The following is a 23,931-nucleotide window of genomic DNA, read 5'->3' as shown; positions in this document are numbered from 1 at the left end:
AATTAAATAAATAAATAAATAAATAAATAAATAAATAAATAAATAAAAGGTTCACTGTGGCATTACATCCTGTTTGTTGATTCTGCTCTCAAGTAGTATACGGTGACTGTTAGGTGGAAGGAAAACAAACATGTGGAACAGGTTCAGACGCAGGAACTGCTGCCAATAATGCAGTAAATGGCTTTGAAACCTACTCTAGGTCAACTCCTGTTCTGGCAAAATGGTATATCATTTACCTTTAAAAGTGTTTTGAACCTAAATGAAAGCATGTGTGCTTAAAGTATAGCTGACCACAAAACTCTTGTGAGAAAGGAAGCAGTAATTATAAATAATGAGGTGTGAAATACAGTGGAATCTACCTTGTTTAACACTTTGTGGTTGCTGTAGAAAAGCTGAATCTGTGCCGCTGTACAGTAAGATGTACCTTAATTATATGGTTAAATAAAACTAACACACGTATCAACGTTTTAAATGTGCTATAATTAGAGTTCTCTGTCAAACAAGTTGTTAGTTCAAAAACAATAAAATACACTCAGGGTTAAGCCTCCAGTGTTAAAAGCAACTTCCATATTGGTCAATTTCTTGTTTTATAATAATTTTCTAATACACCTATTGCAATTCTACTGTGCAGCAAATAACATTAACTGAATGGCTTTATAGTTCTGGTAACACCATTATTTTCTCCAGGAGACAAGCAGCTCCCCAGAGTCTTCCTCTTTATTGTGTTAATTTTAGACTGATCCACAAGCAACTCCCTCCTTGGGATCAAATCGGCTACCCACAACTATAAACAATATGGAATGCCTTCATTTTAATAAACTAATCCACATTTTCCACTGAAGCAGTACAGGGTGTCATTTGTGCTGTATTTTATTTTTAAAGGACATTCACCCTTCAATTAAAGCACTCAAATCAAATTCTGAAGTAAAACTAGAAAATCAGGTTTGGAAGAATAAGACTTCCATTGCAAAGCCAGGCTTTACAAAAGATCTTAAAAAGGACACAACTCAGTTTATTACCTATACTCTGTTGCTAAAAAAGCTCACAGTAAAACTGGGAATGGCTCAAACTGCTATGCAAGGGAGTCTCGTTTTCATCCCTGCAACAAACGTTTTAGCTAATACATTTAGCAATGTTAAGATAGCCCCAAAAAAATGGTTTGCACACTTGACAAGTTTTATCGTCAGACGTCCAATGTATTTTCGTAGCTAGCAAAAAACTTTTAACGGACCCTTGGGGTAAATCTCCCCTTGCCTAAGTGGGTTAGTCTCTGCTTTACCTTGTTTGGAGTTGACTTCTTGAGGGTGATGTCCCGAGTGAGGCCCGGGTGCAAAGTGCTCATCGCTGTAGGTGATCAGGGGAGTAAGCGGGTGAACTGCATGCGACGGCTGGACCACCGGTACCTTGTTTGACTGCAGCAGAAAGAGAGAAAAAAAAGAGAGGCCATAAAATATCTAGCTTTTCTTAGGCTGAAACTACTACATTTATTAAAAGCTAATTAAAAGTTAGGCCCGAAAGGATACAGATAGTGTTTTTCACAACTAATGCAACGAAATGGGGATTGGTTCTTTGTCAATAAATCAGATTAATAATTTAGTGATAAACAGGGTGGGGGTGGGGGTGGGGGGGGTTAAATACAGTCAAACAGATTTACTCTCTTTGCATGCAACTCTCAAAACGGGGGTTAATCTGAAGCCTTTTGGCAAAACAGTCAGCACTCACATATCCGACCCTATTAAGTTTTTACTTCAGTGACGGTCAACCCCTTGCGGTCCTATGTCGGACCCTGTCCGACATCATCAAAAAGACGCAAAAAACATGTCTCTAGTCGTTTTTTCTCTGGAAAAAGCCGAGAGAAACATTCAATGGCCAAGCGAGACCGATAGGAGCCGAGAGAAGCCGGAAAAAAAAGGGGCGTATTTCATGAAAACCGATAGACCCGACACCACATAGACAACACGGACATAAACAAACAAGATAGCTGCTTCCGCATCACAGACATTTGCAGAGCTTTTTTTAGATGTTATAGTAATAAAATAACGACTTGGATCGCATTATTGAGGAGTTTGGTGATAAAACGAGTGATCAAGAGATGATTTATCGGTATGTACTATTATTAAGAGTTATTTGAAAAATATAGCGAACGAGGGGTGGGGCGGTGCTGGAGATGCAGCACTGAGTGTCCTGTTGATATGCAGTGCCTTATAAACCTGTTTTACTGTGAAAAAAAATACTTTTAAACAGCATGTCTAAAATAAACTGCGCGTGTGAAAATAAATTGGACCAGACGCGCCTGACACACACTGAATAAATGGACCGCTAAGGGTTAAATGAGTGTGACGCATATCTGATTATTTCATTTGATTTGACCTGTATGTAGCACATTGTAACCTGCCCCCTACCACCCAAACAACCCCCTGCCCTGCGTGCGTGCACGCGCGCACACACACACACACACACATTTCGTACGAAAAGAAAAAATATGACTTGGGTTTGAGGAACTGTACAGGGAGATGTTGATTCTTTCATTGAAATTTGCTAGTGCACAAGTTGGGAAAATAACAGCAGTAAAAAGACAAAAAACATTTTTCAGGGAACACAAAAACATACACAATGTCAAATACATAGCTGAAAGGGCTGTGTTTTAAAGTAAGTAGGCTTCTATTTAGATGTACTGTAGTTGGCTTTGTTTTGTTTTTAATTCAAAACTATATGATTCTGATATGATTCGCCAAAAGAGGCGACACACCACACAGTATCTGAAACAAACCACAGGCTACGACAGTTAAACAAGTCAAATGTAGCATTGAGAGATGGGCTTTGTATCAGAAAACTGGTGACTGAGTCGGAAATCGCGTGTGACGGGTAAGTGCATTAATTTGTTACACACACATATTTATATATATATAAAATGGGGACTGATTTCATTCTTAATACAGGGACAGTAAAACGCAACTGACGTGTATCGTATACCCGAATGCTGAGAGCATCAGATACAGGACTGACAGTCTAAGCCAAGTTATTACATATTTAGACACAACAATCCCTAACTGCATATGACTTAAAGTTACATTCCAAGGTGATGTAACATGTCTTTTCAAGCAGGCCATTAGAACAGTATCATAACAATGTGATTATTCAGAAAATAAAAACTGAACAACTTTCTAAATATTGGTCAACCTGAACAACTATTTCCAAGATCAAATTTAAGGAGAAAAATGGTGCGTAGAGTAAAAAGTGACTGACTATCTGGGAATCAAGAGATGAGAGAGTATGTAAGCTCACAAACCAGGAAATATGTTTGTGTCTGTCAGAAATTATTTATCTGTGCAAGAATTTCTACATATTGTCATGGAGGCTGGCGGAGGGATTTACTCTGCTGGAGCCGCTGCTCGCTTTCCCTTGCTTGTTACCTGCTTTCCATTGTCACTGCTGTGAATGGGGTGGGGACAGGGACGAGTCCTGCCGGCACCCCATTGGCAGCCACTGAGCATTTGGGGGGGGCGATGGGGGAGATATTCAGGTCTTGAATTTCAGCGGGAGATTGCAGGAATCACACATTTTCCAAGTTGCTCCCGCATATCTAACTTTCAGTGCAGGAAAATCCCGCAGAGATACTTTCAGACACCAAGCTACTGCATTTTTCACCCAATTTAGAATGCATGAAACACTACAACAATCTCTAAGGAAGTGGGTGACAGTGAGGAAAGCCCTGAGTAGTTCTGGTTAAAGTAAGTAAGTAAGTAAATAAATAAATAAAAAGTAGAGCTGGATATTTTAAGTGGCGCGAGACTTTATTCTGTCGTACGTAATTCTCGGCCGCTATCTTTAAGGATTATAGAAACTCAGCACACTGCAGTAAGTAAACAGTTAAAAAAAAAAAAAAAGTCTATCTAAGTGTTGTTTTGCAAGCGGTGACTTTCGCTTTAACTCTTAAAACTCAGCCCCATTCATTTTGGGGCGCCTGTGCACCGAAGGTTACGCACATATTACTCAGGCACCGTAAAAGCCACCTACCTGGTTCATGGCTTGTTTAAAAGGTACAGACGGGGCTTTCCAAAGACATATTCAGTGTGTGTATGCGGTACTCCTAGCCGGAACTACGATTGCCTGAAGTTAAGCCTCTCATCATGTGACAGAGTTCACAGCTTAGGTTTCGTTTTGAGTCTGTTGCTCCGTCATTGTAGCAGCAAGATTGAAAGGGACAATGTCGTTGAAAAGCTAAGAAGCTCATCTTCCCCACCCCCCACCCCCCACCCCCCCCATGATCATTTCATACTGAGGTTCAATGGTGTTTGAGCCATCTATGATAACAATATATATAGCAGTAACTTTATATATAGGGAATGCTTTATACATATATTCTCATCTCTACTATAATATGTCTGATCCTGTTGCAGCTTACATACTATGAAAGGAAATTCATTTGATATGTTACATGCATTCAGTACAAACTATCCAGTAGTTAAACATACATGAATGAAAACAGCGAAAAACAGGCGGAAATAGGGCTGAGTGTCAAGAGTTAAAAAAAAGAAATGGAGCACTGGTTTAGAAGAAAGGCACCCTTTTCTTCTGCTGCATGCAAAAACTTCACGTCAGGCAATGGAGAGTGCTCTGTCTCACAGTGATGAACAGCTGTTAGGTCTACTGAAAGCAGATTATTTTAAACACCACCAATGTGAATGATGATGCAGTAAAATATATACAGACGTGCTCAAATTTGTTGGTACCCTTACAGCTCATTGAAATAATGCTTCATTCCTCCGGAAAAGTGATGAAATTAAAAGCTATTTTATCATGTATACTTGCATGCCTTTGGTATGTCACAGAATAAAGCAAAGAAGCTGTGAAAAGAGATGAATTATTGCTTATTCTACAAAGATATTCTAAAATGGCCTGGACACATTTGTTGGTACCCCTTAGAAAAAATAATAAATAATTGGATTATAATGATATTTCAAACTAATGAGTTTCTTTAATTAGTATCACACATGTCTCCAATCTTGTAATCAGTCATTCAGCCTATTTAAATTGAGAAAAGTCGTCACTGTGCTGTTTGGTATCATTGTGTGCACCACACTGAACATGGACCAGAGAAAGCAAAGGAGAGAGTTGTCTGAGGAGATTCAGAAAGAAAATAATAGACAAGCATGGTAAAGGTAAAGGCTACAAGACCATCTCCAAGCAGCTTGATGTTCCGGTGACAACAGTTGCAAATATTATTAAGAAGTTTAAGGTCCATGGAACTGTAGCCAACCTCCCTGGGCGCGGCCGCAAGAGGAAAATCGACCCCAGATTGAACAGAAGGATAGTGCGAATGGTAGAAAAAGAACCAAGGATAACTGCCAAAGAGATACAAGCTGAACTCCAAGGTGAAGGTACGTCAGTTACTGATCGCACCATCCGTCGCTTTTTGAGCGAAAGTGGGCTCCATGGAAGAAGACCCAGTAGACCTCCACTTTTGAAAGAAAAACATAAAAAAGCCAGACTGGAATTTGCTAAAATGCATATTGACAAGCCACAATCCTTCTGGGAGAATGTCCTTTGGACAGATGAGTCAAAACTGGAGCTTTTTGGCAAGTCACATCAGCTCTATGTTCAAAGACGAAAAAATGAAGCTTTCAAAGAAAAGAACACCATACCTACAGTGAAACATGGAGGAGGCTCGGTTATGTTTTGGGGCTGCTTTGCTGCGCCTGGCACAGGTTGCCTTGAATCTGTGCAGGGCACAATGGAATCTCAAGACTATCAAGGCATTCTGGAGTGAAACGTACTGCCCAGTGTCAGAAAGCTCTGTCTCAGTCGCAGGTCATGGGTCCTCCAACAGGATAATGACCCAAAACACACAGCTAAAAGCACCCAAGAATGGATAAGAACAAAACATTGGACTATTCTGAAGTGGCCTTCTATGAGTCCTGATCTGAATCCTATCGAACATCTATGGAAAGAGCTGAAACTTGCAGTCTGGAGAAGGCACCCATCAAACCTGAGACAGCTGGAGCAGTTTGCTCAGGAAGAGTGGGCCAAACTACCTGTTAACAGGTGCAGAAGTCTCATTGAGAGCTACAGAAAACGTTTGATTGCAGTGATTGCCTCTAAAGGCTGTGCAACAAAATATTAGGTTAGCGGTCCCATCATTTTTGTCCATGCCATTTTCATTTGTTTTCTTATTTAAAATATTATGTTGAATAAAAAATCAAAAGCAAAGTCTGATTTCTATTAAATATGGAATAAACAATGGTGGATGCCAAATATTTTTGTCAGTTTCAAGTTATTTCAGAGAAAATTGTGCATTCTTCGTTTTTTGTGGAGGGGTACCAACAAATTTGAGCACGTCTGTATATAGTTTTTTATATGCAAAAGTGTCTTTTCTTTAGCCATTCCCCCTAAAATTTTGGAATCCTCCCCCCCATTGGCTGCAGCATAGGGGGGGAAATCCCCCCAGCACACAAAAATGAAAGTCAAGTCCAGGATATTAAAGATGGCAAAAAGTAGGGAAATGCAATGTTTGGGTTTTTAACCCTAACTCTGCATTCTCTCCCACACCCTTACAAGCAGTGGAAGGGGCAAGACAACACAAGCAACCACAGACAGCCATCATCAGTTAAGACAAAACAACATACAACTCTCTGCAGATAACACAAGAGACATCCATCATCATGGTCCACTAATAATATATATTCAACAACAAGTAAAAGGTAGACAAAATCAGGCCAGTGTTTTTATCTGGAATTTTAATTCATGATAAATGAGACAGTAAATCAAAACATATATATATATATATATTTTTGTTATTTTTTTATTATTATTAAATCGATCCTCATTGAACAGAAATGAAAGCTACATACAGATTGTTTTAAATTCACTTGGTGGCTCGTTCTCAGTGCTAGAGACGCTGATTCCTCCCACTTATCACCAGTGTTGGTTGGTGGAGTTGAACAGATACATCAGCCAACCAGAACCCCCCCCATATGTAGTTATTTCTCCTCTCAGGTGTTGTAACTAGGATGAAGGCTACTAGCAACGCCCTGCAGGTCCAGTGTGCCTGACAGAACATTAACAAAACATAACAAACAATCACAGAACACAGAACATGCAGTCCAGTGGCCACACACCCCTGCTTGTGCCACACTTCTGACATAGCTCTCAGCTGTCTTTTTTTATGTTATTGAATATTGTTAAATATTCATTATATAACAGTTCATTTTGAAACTCCAAAGCAGCACAAAACTATGTACAGTCTTTTCTTCAATGTGCACAATTTACAGGCCAGGAATTCAAGCCTGTTGTCCTGCTCTAGATTCAAATGCTAGTTAACACGACCTGGAAAAGAAGAGCACGCTCACTGCTTGTCTGGCAGAAATGCTATAAGTAGCAAGACAGGGCGTTCTGTGCAGTTTCAATGATAAACTTAATGTTATTAACTATGCGCATTACAAAAATTTAATTATTGAATCAATTATCCAGTATTTATAAATCTATGTATATAATGAGGAATGGAATCTATCGAAAAATCAATTTTCGATTTAAATCATAGCAGCCCTAATTCTCACACACACAAACTGACCAGCAGGGTGCTGGAGATTAGAGGGAGAGAGGTTGGCACTAGTCGGCGAAACACACACTCAGGTCACGCGCAGCAGCAACACACAAAACAGGTACACATTATACATACAGAGTCCCAACCCCTTCCCAGACGCTACAGTATTGTAGTGTAGTGTAGTATATTGTAGGGTAGGGTAGTGGTAGGCATGCTCCAAAATCCTTTTTCATGAGAAAATATTTTCTCGCGAAAAAATAATTTAAAATCTATATTTAACATTTATGTCTGCAATATGATACAGGTCATACTTGCAAAATAAATGACTCATAGTAATCAGCGTTTGAATTCTTTTTCATGATGCAATCCTAGTTTTTGTTAAGTGGAATGCACATTTATTTTATTTTAAGTGTTTATTCAAGTTAAAAACTAATGTTATTACTTAATGAAAATGTGTCTATGGCCACTTTGTTTACTGCAAAGGCACAACAATGGCAGGGATTATTTAAAAAAAATGTGTGGTCTACTTTTGTTTTTACTTGAAATGCACACAAGATTTAACTACTATATTACTTTCTTTGTTTTGTAGTTAATTCACAGGGGTAAAGTAAGGCCCTTCTTACTTCTGGGATATTTCTGAACTTTAATACAGTGTTGCATATATTGGCTTTGATAATGTTTTGAAAATGAATGAATATCCGAATGAATATCTAGATCTGGAATGAATATCCAAACATGAAAATTCCATGCTCGCCCCAGCACTATTCTATTCATAGATAGGAAACAAAACAGCAGCCACACTGAACTCAGTAAAAGTCCTATGTGAAAGATTTCTGTGCCAGTTATGTGTACAAGATTTATAAGCAGAGGAGTGAGTGCAGCTGCTTTTAGGTTCTCAAGAATCAGAACTTTATCAATTCCGTTTTACTTCCATTTCTTTACTACTGGAAGTTGAACTGGGGGAAATGGTCGGAGTGGAAAAGGTGCAGTGGATGAGCGGGACTGCTGTACCAGTTTGTCCCTGTGTGATAGTAACTACTAGGGCATAGGCATACCTTTATAGGCATGGGGGGTTGTCACCCATAACTACTAAATGCATTGTAGGATAAAAAGTCACCTGCATCTCAACAAGTGAAAATGCTCCTTCCAGCCATATAAAGAAAATAAGTCTGATCCCAAATTTAAAATGAAATAAATAAAAGCAGGGTTTAATTCCCATGATCCTACCTTAAGAAAACTATATCAGTAGCTAGCCCCCATATTAATGTGTGACCTACCCCTGGAGCCATACAGCTCCACAGCCAAGCCACCAATTCACTAAATGATACCATGCCCCCTCTTCTCTTAATTTTACGCTTTTCAACTTAGATTTGCTTTCCTGTGGGATGGAGATAAGAACCTTGAGGATTTTAATTTAAGCTGCAGCCTTGTCTTATGCTAAAGAAAAAGAAAGAGGAAAAAATATGTATCCAGCAAGCTTGTGTGTCAAGTCAATTCTTTAAATTGATTAATAGATAGATAAATATACATACATACATACATACATACATACATACATACATACATACATACATACACCAGTAACATAGGCCTTTATAAGCCCTTTTTGTTAAATGTACACATCTAATCTCCCCTATGCTGTGAAATTAAAGGAGGTAACCACTTTGATATTCTGTACCCCTGGCTGATCAATGTTGAGATCTGCTGAAGATCATGTTTTCTCATTCTGCAAGGACCTCTGTTGTGCTGTCCAGTTACAGCTGTCATTTCTGAATTCAACTTTTCAATACAAAAAAAAATAAGTCAGCACCGTACCATATGCGAGGCATGTGCAGTGTCAGCATAGACCGTATACATTTACACAAATATCTATATATTTACATTGTGCATCTGACCCAAGTTTCATACTATTTCAATGCTGCACAACGTTACACCATAAATCAGCAGTTTCTTTGAGGGTTAATTAATTAAGCGTAAGCCCTAATTAAAGTCAACTGAATTTATAGTAAGCTCTAACGTTAACAATGCATGTTACTTCCACTTATGCCATTATGCAAAGCACCCAATTAAATCCCATCCTTACACCTTGCCACTGCATGAAAATATAGGCATTAGCTACATTCAGGGTTAAACAGATCAGTCTCAGAGGTCACTGAGGTGATCAAACACAGAGTTATCCCTAACAAGACAGGAAGAAGAAAATAGCACTCTAAACAATACCAATTGTTCAGTGACTTCCATAGAAGTGCTGGGACAAGTAAAAACACCACAAGTGCATTCAGTTACTTTGTATCTTGCAAGCATTTTCTCAGGCCCGAAGGAAGTTTGAGAATTGTATTATTATTATTATTATTATTATTTATTATTATTATGATTTTTTAATAAAATAATAATTTATTTCAATCACAAACAAAACACAGAGCATGTTTTTCTTGACTTAAGAACTGGACTGAGAGTTTTTAATCCTGCTGCAAACGCCTGCAAGCTGGAGGGCACAAGTTTGAGAGTTGTGCCTGAATCCATCTTCATTTGACATGAAGCAGACTGACCAGCTTGACGACCTGCTGGTGGCTACAATGAGTTTCTGCTCTGCAGCCGTGTGTAATTACCGAGACAAGTTCCTTTACTTCAGGCAAAAGAGTCAGCGGTCTTAAGCACTGGGAAAACAAATGTCCTGGGTTTAAACCAGTAGATGATGATACAGTTTACCTAAGAAATTAATGTCAGTTTTGTATGTGTTGGTGTAACCTTGGTTCACGATGATGTTCTCTTTCGAGTCAACTGTTTTTTTGTAGTGTTGTTGGTTTTATTCATTTGAATAGCAGCAAAGTAAATCTGAATCAACACAAAGACAGTCATGTGGCATATCATGTACAGATTTGAACATTTATCAATATCCCAACACAGACTCTGTAAGCAGTAAAGTTCTAAGAGTGTAGGAGTCATGTCTATAGCATTTCCTTTGTGTGGGTCAAAAAAGAACTGCAGTTTTTTGGATTTGCTGCAACAGCCAAGAAGAAAAAAATAAATATTGGAGGGGGGCAACCCTGTCATGGACCAAACCTATTAAACTGTCTGCATTGGCACCTGAATGAAAGAAACATCTACAAAAGTTCTCTGTTGTCAGTCATCGGTATAAGGAATCATTCACAAAACAAATTACAGAAGTAGCAAGGAACCTACTTGTGCCAAAGCAAGTTTACCAAAGCTGACCTTGTAAGGCATAAACCTTTTTCTATTAACCATCTTTTATGCTTTAAGTCAATCATCACCCTTTGCTGAGTGGGAAATGGGAAGCAAGATTTTAATAAGAAAAACTTCTTACTTCAGTAATTTATATGCAACGAGGACTGCTTTAGCCCATGGCTACAATCAAGCACTGTTACACCACGTGAAGTATTCCTCACAGTTTGAAAGACAGAAAGTTATCAAGTAGGAACAACAGATCCTCCGTAATCCCCTCCCCTCTCCTCAAGATTCTCCCACTTTGAAACCATTAGGAGAACAGATTTAAAATGTTAGACAGTTTGCTTTTGTGTTAGGCAGTTTCATAAACATCTCCTATGCATAGAGTATTCTCTCAAGCACACTACAGGGCATTCTACATTGACATGATTGTTAGGATTATGCTGATAGTTTGGTAAAAAGTGACTTTAACATGGATACATTAAGGATTGTGGACTACAATATCAACTACACTGAAGCATACAGTGCCTTGCAAAAGTATTCAGACACCTGACCAATTCTCTCATATTACTGAATTACAAATGGTACATTGAAATTTCATTCTGTTTGATATTTTATTTTAAAACACTGAAACTCAAAATCAATTATTGTAAGGTGACATTGGTTTTATGTTGGGAAATATTTTTAAGAAAAAAAATAAAAAACTGAAATATCTTGCTTGCATAAGTATTCAACCCCTGTGCTGTGGAAGCTCCCAGTTTACACCTATGAAAGAAATTGCCCTAACGAGGACACAATTACCTTACCATTGGCCTCCACCTGTGAACCATTAAAGTTGCTGTCACATCTTCTGGATAAAAACCCCACTGTTGAAGGATCATTGGTCAGGCTGTGAATCTGAAGGAAAATGAAGACCAAAGAGCATTCTACAGAAGTTAGAGATAAAGTAATACAAATGCATAGATTAGGGAAAGGGTACAAAATAATATCCAAGTGTTTGGATATCCCAGTGAGCACAGTTGGATCAATAATCAGGAAGTGGAAGCTGCATCACACCACCCAGGCACTGCCAAGAAAAGGCGGTCCCTCAAAACTCAGCGCTCAGACAAGAACGAGACTTGTTAGAGAAGCCACAGAGTAATGGTGCACCAGTCAACCATATCAAGACCCCTGCATAACACTGGCCTGTATGGGAGGGTGGCAAGAAAGCAGCAGTTACTCAAAAAGTACCATCTGAAAGCACGTCTGGAGTTTGACCCAGCTGCGATGTGGAAAAAGGTTTTGTGGTCAGATGAGACAAGATAGAGCTTTTTGGCCAAAACTCAAAGCGCTATGTGTGGCGCAAACCTAACACTGCCCATGCCTCAAGACACACCATCCCTACAGTGAAGTATGGTGGTGACAGCATCATGCTGTGGGGATGCTTCTCATCAGCAGGGACTGGGCATCTTGTTAAAATTGAAGGAAGAATGGATGGAGCAAAATACAGGGAAATACTGCAAGAGAACCTGCTTCAAAAAACTGAAGCTTGGGAGGAAATTCACCTTTCAGCAGGACAATGATCCCAAGCACAAGGCCAAAGCAACATTGGAGTGGCTCAAGAACAAAAAGGTGAATGTCCTACAGTGGCCCAGTCAAAGTCCTGATCTCAATCCCACTGAGAATCTGTGGCACTATTTGAAAATTGCGGTCCACAAGCGTCGTCCAACCAACCTGAACAACCTGGAGCAAATCTGCCAAGAAGAATGGGCCAAAATCACTCCGACACTGTGTGCAAAGCTGGTACATACTTACCCCAAAAGACTTAAAGCTGTGGCTCTATCAAATATTAATGTGTGGGGGTTGAATACTTATGCAAGCAGAATATTTCAGTTTTTTTATTTTTTTCTTAAATATTTCCCAACATAAAACCAATACACCTTACAATAATTGATTTTGAGTTTCAGTGTTTTGAAATAAAATATCAAACAGAATGAAATTTCAATGTACCATTTGTAATTCAGTAATAGGAGAGAATTGGTCAGGGGTCTGAATACTTTTGCAAGGCACTGTATATGCAGTACTCCTGGGAGGATAAATAAGAGATGATACAGCATTTGCAATGTACAGGTACTCCACCCCAACAGTTAACGCAATTTGTGTTAGAAAAGTAGTTCCCAGTAAGAGCTGTGATAGATGTCATAATTCTGATGTCCATCATCTGGAGTTGCAGCCTGCCAAGTTTAAATTTCCCTGCGGTGAATGACCTTTCCCCACAGTGGTCACCTTGTACAACAGTACACTACAGATGCTGCATTGGATTAGTAGATTGAATGTAACTTGCTCTCTATTTTAGAATGGCACAATTCAATATTATAAAAGCACACTTCTTTGTTCTGGGAATGGTTGTTTAATTAACAGCTTTTAAAAGAAACAGCTCTCAATACATCAACGGTCTAGCTGCCAGAAAAGTTCTGGGTCAACAAAGACGACATTGTACAACACAAAAAAAGAAAAAGAAGATCTATACGTATGTCTGTTGTGTTGTACTGTGCTGTGACATTGAAGCAAGGGACCCATTTGCACTTTAGGGTTTTTAACATGATGGGACAAGTAAACTGCAGCCAAGTCACTTGTCAGAATCAAACAGCTTTTATTGAACTCCATAAAGCAGAACTACCACGACACCTTGATTTTAAAGCTGAAACTGTAATATACAACGTACTGCACCTAGACCAGACAGAGTAAATTGGGCAAAGTGTGCATAGTGTATGGTTATATTTATAGATATTCACACATACTTCATAGCTTAGCACAGCTTAGTACTGTACAGTAATACCTTGATAAACAGACCATCCTGTGTAGAATGTTAAAGGGAACACTTGTTAATTCAGCACCTCTCCATCTCCCCTCAAAGAAGAAACTTGCCTCCCCTTTTTCTGTGATGGAAACAGAGATAGCAGAGCAATGGTGTTGTGCAACGGCAGTCTCTCTCTCTGCAGATGGTTATCGCCCCCGCCAGTTCTGCGAGACGGATTCACTTACCTGTGAGCAGCAGCGGAAACACAGATCTGCACAGACACAGACACTGCTTGTTTGTTCACTTTGATCAAAACACTACAACTGCAGTGGAAAAAAAACAGCTAGTCTTAGTGGGGCAAGTTACCTGCAAAGTATCCAGTTGACGAGGGGGTCCTATGAAGGCAACTGTCGCAATCTACTGATATTCACACAGTATGTATTTATTTTTTAAAACTTACAAAAAGTGTATCAAACCTTTCTATGGGCAACAGTGTCTTTCGGTACGCACCATGTTTAATTTTCACACCATCAAATGTACCCCCTAATTAAGGATTTCTAACAATCCTACTTTTACAGATTTGAATTTTATGATAGAATTTAAAAATACTGGTGAACATGTATTTTAAACTGCAGTGTCAACGTTTCCTACAACTGCTAAAGTTCAAGGTTGAAAGCAGCATCTTTAATTCAGCACTGAACAATTGGGTCAGAAATATGAATTCAAGAAAAACGCCACTGCGACACTAAATTATTAATTATTTAGAGCATCTCCACACGTGTGTGTAACAGCTTCTATGACCTGCAGAAACACAGCAATTTTAGCATTCACAAATGCACAAAGGAAGTTCTACATACATATAATGTCTAAACAATCACAGACAAAACTAATAAAATCAGACCTGTGCACAAAGCAGTTTGGATTATGGTTTAACATTTTATCTTAAGTTTTTCCCCTCCAACAGAGAGCCACAACATAGCCTGCTGAGAAGTCAGCAGGAGGAATCAGTCCAGTTCCTCGGAGCAGGACTTCATAAAGGGGGACCTTCTGGCCGAAATGTGACAGAGTTGTCTTTAATAAAAAGTCAATCACTTTGTACCAAAAACTATTCGTTTGCGTTTCTTGCCTAATACTTTTTTTTTTTTTTCATTATGGTCAAATTGTGTCAAATTACTTTATACTAATGACTTGTCGAAAGTCGCATTCCACTAGTTTTTTCCTTTCATACTAGAGCCTAAAATTCCATTCTTTCCCAACGGAGGCAAAAAGATGAAGAAAAGGGGTTTAATTGCTATGGTGTGAAGATTTCAGGTTTAACAGCCGTAACACAATTTCCATTTTTAGCACTTTCACTAACATCCTTAAATTAAACAATGGTAAAAGGAACATTTTATTGGCAGAATGGCCTCTCGGCTTCACAATTTTAGGAAACCCAATTAACATAGAAGAGTGGCTGGCAAGCAGCAACATGCCTTGTGTAAGAGATGGGATACACATGACATTTCAGCAGAAATAAAAAACAGCAGTGGATTTATGCCATAAAGCCTGCCCTAAAAGTAACATTTGCATCAGAAATCTACATACCAAAACCCCCAAAGAGTATAATAGACTAGGCTGAGGCGTATCAAAGAGAAAACTAATAAGGGTTTTAGTTGATTGCTCACCATTTTAAAAGAAACTGCACAGAAATACATTCACACATGTGTTATGCAATTCTAGCACACAAATAAATACTATTTAATAGGGTTGGAACAATAATAGATAAATCACGATAACTATTTGTTTTGCAGCAACCAATTTATCGACGATAATTATCGTCCATGACCCAATGAAGCAGGAAGCGGCTCTGCATTGAGCAGTAAGCGGCACTGAACTGTCTGCGTGAGATGTAAAACATGATCTATGTGAGCACTGTGTACATTGGGAAGTTAAGCATTGATTTTAAACAATATGCTTAAGCTTTTAACTTTACGTCATGGTTTCATTTTGAATAATACGCTGGCAAAGCATGACTGGTTTTCCAACATAACACAAATATTGTTTGTAAAATTGAAAAAACGTTAGCTCACTGTAAAATTACTGTAGAAAAGTGGAACTTTTGACTTAAACATGAATTGCAAAAAGAAAACAAAAAAAACATATGGTAAACATTTAATATAGCCTAAACAACTTTGTTGCTTCTTTATTTTAAAACTACAGTAAAGACATGAGTGCAGCCTGTGCACCGCACAGGGAAAAATGTGTGTGCCGTGAAAAAGTATTTGCCCCCTGTCTGATTTTCTGCATTTTTGCACATTTTTCACATTGTATTTGGTTAGATTTTTCTGTGGGTTGTAGTAGTATATAGAGGGAGTCTGAGAGAAAAAAATGACACCAACGTTTGGTGCTTCTTTCATTTGTTTGGTGTGCAAGGTAATCAAATATGCAATCTTCAGGTGCGAAAACGTTATTGTCCCCCCCCCCCCCTAGTTAACTCAACCCAATTAAAGGGATAATTAGGGTCAGCTGTTTGAGTACTTTGGTTAACAACCATGTCTGATTTGGGCCAGCCCTGCCCAATATAAATCAGACTAACTTTGGCCCTTACCATCAGAGTGAAGTTGTCAGCACACAGGTTCTACAGGCACATCATGCCATGAACAAAAGAAATTCCTGAAGACCTCCGGAAAAAAGTTGTTGATGCCTATCAGTCTGGAAAGGGTTTTACAAAGCCATTTCTATGGCTCTGGGGCTCCACCGAACCACAGTCAGGGCCATATTGTCCAAATGGAGAAAGATTGGGACAATAGTGAATCTTCCCAGGAGTGGCCGTCCTGCCAAAATCTCTCCAAGAGCAAGGCGTAAAATCGTCCAGAAAGTCACAAAGAACCCTAGAACAACATCCAGGGATCTGCAGGCCTCTCTCGCCTCAGCTAAGATCAGTGTTCATGACTCCACCATCAGAAAGACATTGGGCAAAAATGGGATTCATGGCAGAGGAGCAAGGCGGAAACCATTACTCACTAAGAAGAACATGAATGCTCGTCTCAAGTTTGCCAAAAAGCACCTGGATGATCCTCAAGAGTTCAGGAACAATGTTCTATGGACAGACGAGTCAAAAGTGGAACTTTTTGGTTGACATGGGCCCGGTTATGTCTGGCGAAAACCAAACACTGCATTCCACAGTAAGAACCTCATACCAACGGTCAAGCATGGTGGTGGTAGTGTCATGGTTTGGGGATGCTTTGCTCCATCAGGACCTGGAAGCCTTGCCATCATTGAAAGAACCATGAATTCTGCTCTGTATCGGAGAATTCTACAGGAGAATGTCAGGCCATCCGTCCGTGAGCTGGAGCTGAAGTGCAGCTGGGTCATGCAGCAAGACAATGATCCGAAACACACAAGCAAGTCTAAATCAGAATGGTTGAAGAACAAGAAATTTAAAGTTTTGGAATGGCCTAGACAAAGTCCAGACCTAAACCCCATTGAGATGTTGTGGCAGGACCTGAAAACGAGCAGTTCATGCTCAAAAACCCACAAATGTCACTGAGTTGAAGTAGTTCTGCATGGAGGAGTGGGCCAAAATTCCTCCACAGCGCTGTGAGAGAGGAAGCGTTTGGTTGCAGTTATTGCTGCTAAAGGTGGTGTAACCAGTTATTGAGTCTAAGGGGGCGATTTATTTTTTCACACGGGGGCATTGGGTGTTGCATAACTTTCTTTAATAAATGAAAATATGTATCACATTTTTGTGTTATTTGTTTACTCAGGGTCCCTTTTATCTAATATTAGGTTTTGGTTGAATATCTGATAACATTCAGTGTCAAAAATATGCAAAAATGCAGAAAATCAGACGGGGCAAATACTTTTTCAAGGCACTGTATATACAGAGACACGCACATATATATATATATATATATATACACATTTTTTAAACCTATTTTGAGTCTCTTAACCCTTTGTGGTCCATTTATTCAGCGTGTCTCAGGCGCGTCAGGTCCAATTTATTTTCACACGCACAGTTTATTTTAGACGCACTGTTTAAAAGTTAAACAGTAAACAGGTTTAAAAGGCATATCAACAGGACACTCAATACTGCATCTCCAGCCCCGCCCCATCCCTTGTTCGCTGTATTTTTCACATACCTCTTCACAGTCCTCCTGATAACTCGTTTTATCATGAAACTCCTTAATAATGCGATCCAAGTCATTATCTTATTACTATAACATCTTAAAAAGCTCTGCAAATGTCTGTGATATTCTTTGAGCGCTGGATGCGGAAGCAGCTATCTTGTTTGTTTATGGCCATGTTATCTCTGTGGTGCCGGGGCTATGTGTATTGCTCAGATCCGCCCCTTTTTTGTTCGGCTTCTCTCGGCTCCTATCGGTCTCACTCAGCCATTGAATGGTTTTATCGGCTTTTTCCCGGAGAAAAAATGACTCGAGACCTGTGTTTTACGTCTTTTTGATGATGTCGGACAGGGTCCGACATTGGACCGGAAAGGGAAAATTGTAATGTCGGACCAGACCGCAAAGGGTTAATGGCAGATTCGTCACACAATTAAAGAAAACAAATGCATGCAGGTAATGTTAGCAATTTTGTTTCGTCATATTAATACATTTGGTGAAACTATGAAAGTAAACGTTCTCAAATTAACATGTTTAAATAAGAAAAACAATGTGTATTATTTTATAGGAAAACTACATAAAGTATTAATACACAAATTACAATAGATGTATTTTTATACTCATGTGTTCTGTGCACTCACCAGAAATCTAAAAACTCACATATGCCATCTAGTTTTTTTTCTTCTAAATTCAATGACAGACTGGCGGTTGTCATGCTGCTCAAGTATAAATTTAATAAATTACAATCATTTTTCAGGTTTTATTTTATTCGGCCGATAAAATCATGATTATCGTGATAATTTACAGAGGATAATCGATAGCTGAAAATGTCACTATCGTCCAACCCTTCAAGGGGGTTCCCACTCAAAATGTGTTTTCCCTGCTAAATACGGTTTGCGTCCACACTACGCAGCTCAACGTTAAATTAGGCTACTGTAAAAATGAAATGTGAGTTAAAAGTATGATCAACAACTCATGTAATTTGTCAGCTCTGTTTGAAATAAATTTATGGGGACTAGAATTAGGCACAGGCAAGATATGAAGGTAAAAACAAAAATTGTTTTATAATTAACAGCTTTGAGTTTAATTATGAAAACAGAATCAGCTCAATTTGTTTAAAGGGATGTCACCCGAAAAAACTTCAAGCCCTACTTGTGTGTGTGTGTGTGTTTGCATTTACTTTTTCCAAAATTCCTGTCATTTATTTTTAGCAATCTGCACCTCTATTAATATGATGTATAACACATTATTTTAAAATAAAATTCAGTGCATGGTGGGTTACTATCGTATTAATTTCCACTGTTCATTGTGCTGCTAGGAACTGTAACCAAACTATTCTAATAGTGTGTGGACGCATTAAGCCTGACTAAACATGAAACGGTACTTCAGTGTGGACGCTTTGAGCTGGATTAATTCGAAGGGTTTCGAGTACGGTTCTCGAGATCGGTTATGTAGTGTGGACATTCCCAAAATGTGACTTACTGTACCTTGCGGTTTTGCTTTAATTGCTTAATTGAATGTCTATGTATTTAATAGCACTTGTTAGTCCTTCCTCCTTACTACTATACAGTGCTAGCCTAAGCTACCTTGATGGCTGTGTTTAACCACAAGACCAAAACAGCCTCCCCAACACCTACCCCCTTTCTCTTCTCAACATGTATTTGTGTTGGCTTACTTTAGCCCTGTTCACACTTGCATTTTTATACCGGTATTGTTGCCGAACACTATCACAATGTCTGTTCACACTGGAGTTATTACCAGCGTTGTACCAGTATAATCGTATCAATACGAAACCCAAATAGAGTTTCGTACCAGTATATAGTTGCGATATGTCTCGGAGGATCAAGTGTGGACAGGTGGATCGGAACGACAACAGAAGATTCTGAACTCCGCCTTTACTTCCATCATACTTGTTTTATTAATGGATTATTTTTTTAAAAAATATTTTACAGATAAGTTACATTAGTAAATTATCAAAGTGAAATTTGAATAAATGGTTAAACTAAAATATAACAACTGACGGCAAATACCAATAACTCAGTCTTATAACTGCATGTGTCTGTACTGTGTGAAACGTTCCTCTCTTATTCTGTGCATGCGCCATCTCTGGTATTGTGTTCAGCAAAATGCATTTTTTGTATAGATTATACATTATACGGGGCAGCAGTGTGGAGTAGTGGTTAGGGCTCTGGACTCTTGACCGGAGGGTCGTGGGTTCAATCCCCGATGGGGACACTGTTGCTGTACCCTTGAGCAAGATACTTTACCTAGATTGCTCCAGTAAAAACCCAACTGTATAAATGGGTAATTGTATGTAAAAATAATGTGATATCTTGTAACAATTGTAAGTTGCCCTGGATAAGGGCGTCAGCTAATAAATAAATAATAATAATAAAAAATAATAATATTTCATCACAAACACGGGTTATGTTTTTCGTCAAGACACACTGGGCAATAGTAAAACTGACTTCAGAAGTCTATTTTCACAATATTGATGTTAATTTAACATTTGATGTTAAAATTTAACATTTGATAAATGAATTTATTTAATGCTAGTATTTATTATTTGATGCTAAAATTCAATATGCGATACTTGCTTAAATTTAACATTGTCATTCATGATTTAATTAATTTTTGTTACATTCACCTCCCATACACCTCAGCATGCTGGTCGACACGATGGGTGTTCGTAAGCTGACCAAGTACCAAACAGCCATGTCTGCTTGAAGGTTTCACTTCCACAAAGAACATTTCTGTGTAGCCATATTTCTGTTGATTGAGACACAGCATGAGCCAGATTGCAGCAGGGATAAAGAAACATTTCTTCTAATCAATATTTGGGCCGACAATTCAATCTTGAGAAGCTGAACAGATGAAAGGGTGGTCATGTGAACGTTGCTGCTTCCGATGCTTTACGTACATGCATTGTGTACTTGCTTTTGGTCACTCAGGTCGACCCTGCTTCTTCAAAAAGCAGTGTGAAATCTAGTAGCCAACCTGCATGACACAGGGTCACAAACTGGTGAGAAAGGGGGTTTGGACAGCCACAGATCATGTTGACACACAGATTTTGTTCCAGAAACTGCAGAGTCAGATACAGCAACATTATCTCGGTAGGAGCCGGTAGGATCAAAGGCCTGGAAAAGGTCAGGCATTCCACAGGAGTGGCACTCTGCTGTCGGCAGTGCATCACCAGCCCACTGATCTTTTCTGCCTCTTGCTTTTTCTCTCTCAAGGAAATAAGTAAATAGATAAACAAACAAAAATACAGCCGCCTGGTCAAAAGGTTTCAATTAGACCTGTGGGAACCAATTTGATAGCCTAGGTTGTAAAAGCCAACACCTGGAGTTTATTCAGCCTAACAAATGTGTGCCTGCTTTACAAAACACGAGCATTGATCTTTCATCATGCCTACTTGTCTCTCTAGGAACTTACTGCAGGCCATCACTGAGAAGCATTGACAAACTAAATCAGGACTGGATTTCAACTTTCCTTTTATGTACTGAAAACAGAAGCCTGTGTCTTAGTCTCCCAATACAATATAGTCTGAGTTAAAGAGAGTGATAGGGCACTAGCTCGTGGCTATACTTGCTTGCTGTCAAGCATCAGAAAAACACATTAATAAAAGTAGGGAAGCCTATACATTTGTGTATGGATGAAATTAGTTCCTTTAAGTTCCATTCTTATTTTAAGATGGATAAAGAGGAAATATAAATACAGTAAATATTCAGACAATTATTGAAGCTCTCGGAGCACATTCATCCAATTGCCTGCTGTCACCATAAGGCTGTCAACAACAGAGTGACAGAAAAAAACAATAATCAAACCATTTTCATGATATTCCCCATTAGTTGCATCTTTGATAGAGAAGGCATGTTGAGCCTCCTGAGCATAAGTTTAAATACTTCATTCAGTGAATAATAAAGAGCAGAGAGATAAATATTTAAGCTGAAACTGGAGGGGGGGGGGCTGGGGGGAAGCTGGCAATGTTCTCATAAGTGTAACCGATCATACATCTGAGGAAGAAGGAAGGATTTGAATGGAATGCTAAATCAGCTTCCATTACACCCATTTCAAATCCAGCAGCAACAGGGACAAGTGAGACAGTGGCTGCTGTGAGAATGACCTAGTTTGAAATATTATTGCGATCCTACTGACAACTTAACAAAACAGCAGAAATAACTGTCAGATGCGACTTTTTAGAAAATTCTTCAGGACACAAAGTTTGCAAAGAATGACCCTGCTTTTATATGAAAACACACACACACACACACAATAAAGAAAACCTTTTTAAACAGTTTGGTTGGCTCCTTCAGATAAGACGTAAAACCAAGGTCCTATTGTAACTCTTCAGCAGCAGTTGTGATGTACAGTACACCCCCTAGTCTCTGCAAGTCGCTTTGGATAAAAACATCTGCTAAACAATAATAAAAAAGAATAATAACAACAACAAAGTCCAGTGCCCACATTTTCAAACAATAAGCAAATAAGGAATAAGATGACTTATCTGTAGTCGAGTTGTACATGTTACACAGTCAGGTAACTTGAGGGGAAAAAACTCAAAAAGGCTGTCACATTAAACTTAATGTAGTTTTATACACCCAAATCTTTATTTTAAAACTGTGCATCCCAAAAGGTGGGCGTGCAAATTTAGGACAAATAAGCTATTTCTCTTTTTTTTTTTTTTAATGCCACAGGCTTTAGCTAATCAAAGCAAAGTAGTCATTGTGATGCAATGTTTGGGTGAGATCTTCCTCTCACACAACAAATCATGTACAATCTGCATTTGCTTGACAGCTAGTTACTTTAAGATTTGAGAGCAATGTGGAATCATATTTTAGATTGTCAACTTTGCAAATTGAAAGCCAAGTTTGCCAAAATCGGATACATTCGGCAATAGAGAAAGTCTACAACTGGCATGTACTTTGTAGAGCATTAAATATGGATGAAGCTGGTTTCAGTCTTCATTCAACAAATAAAGAGCAAATCGACTGTGGGGAAAAATTATCCATCACTAGAAGTTTTAGATGATTGCCACTTGGATATGTTTCCAAATATGCACACACTTTTGAAAGTTTTGATCAGGATTAAGACAGCTGCACGAGCCTCAATGCTGACAAAGTCACTTGAACATGCTGTCTCTCCTGTCGTTTGAAAGAGACCTGTGTGATTCTCTGGAGTATGACTAATTGCAACATTCAACAGCACACCCCGACGCCTTATCCTGTAAGGTGGAGTGGAGACAAGAGGATACCAACTACACAATGGTAATTTACTCATTTTCATTTTACTTAATTGCTTAAAATGTAATATTACTGTGTTCTCGCTGGTTTGGTGACGCTGCCCGTTTGGCTTTTTAAAGTACATTCACTGCGGATATGTGTACATTTATTTGTCTACTTCAAACATTGATTTAAATCATTTTTGAAATGTAAATTATTTCCCGTGACGTCAGACCTTTGGTCATTGCCCGTCCACCCCAAGTTGGGGCCCGCTGTGATGGACTAACAATAATAAATATATTTATATTAATATTATTCTGAAATCTAGAGGTTGCACCACATTGCTCTTCTTACTGAGCTTAATCTCTTACTAACAAATGACTGTGCACAGTGAAACATGTTTGATTAAATCCAGTTCTAATTTATCACTAAAGAACTGCTGCGGAGACAAACAATATGTGCTGCGACTTACCAACAACCACCTTATTAACTAATGCGCCATGGAGCACCGACTAGCAAGGAAAAGACCTGACTGAAGAGGCTAGTACCCAAATTGTACATGCCCCCATGCTTGTAGGATCTTGAATGCAACCATCAGGAAATTACAGTACAAGCAGTATTCCATTTCCCTCTTTCTAGTCTGCGTGCCCTACACAATTGGCAAGTGGTTGGAGATGATGACGGCTTTTTGCTAACCAGTCTACTGAGCCACCAAAACAAGGCAGTGCAAGATGCCAATTTCTCACCGCGGTGCAGTTGAATTCTGTTTTGTAACCAACAATGAACCATGCAAACATCACTGCTTACGTAGTTAAATATAATAAAACAATAAAACAGGATGCATTTCTTGAAAGAAAAAGTTAACCAAAAAAAAATCTACAACCCAGTTTAAAATGTAATATTCTGAAATGAATGAAAAGAAAGACAGGCTGTACCTGATACCATTGTCTGCCTACCCGGGTGCCTTATTTAGCTACTGGTAATAATCCTAGGCTGTGTGAATGCATTTTCCACATTCTACTGCATGTGCCATGTAGCCTGTAGACAATCCTCTACTGCTTTTATTGATTTCATTCTTATACTGGAGGTCTGGTTTTT

The 23,931-nt window shown here is 38.8% G+C and overlaps 1 protein-coding gene across 8 annotated transcripts in view; it reads right to left on the bottom strand.

Annotated features, from left to right (window-relative positions):
• lef1 (lymphoid enhancer-binding factor 1) overlaps window positions 1-23,931 on the bottom strand; it is an 83,791-nt gene that overhangs the window by 40,771 nt on the left and 19,089 nt on the right. For all 8 annotated transcript variants that reach the window (XM_059029381.1, XM_059029386.1, XM_059029375.1 and 5 more), the window contains exon 4: window positions 1,280-1,412. In XM_059029381.1, the coding sequence (XP_058885364.1) occupies window positions 1,280-1,412 (133 nt within the window). The remainder of the gene's footprint in view (window positions 1-1,279; window positions 1,413-23,931) is intronic.

The sequence above is a fragment of the Acipenser ruthenus genome, chromosome 1 (genome assembly GCF_902713425.1).
Source record: "Acipenser ruthenus chromosome 1, fAciRut3.2 maternal haplotype, whole genome shotgun sequence".
NCBI lineage: Eukaryota > Metazoa > Chordata > Actinopteri > Acipenseriformes > Acipenseridae > Acipenser > Acipenser ruthenus.
This window is presented reverse-complemented; position numbering and strand designations above follow the sequence as displayed.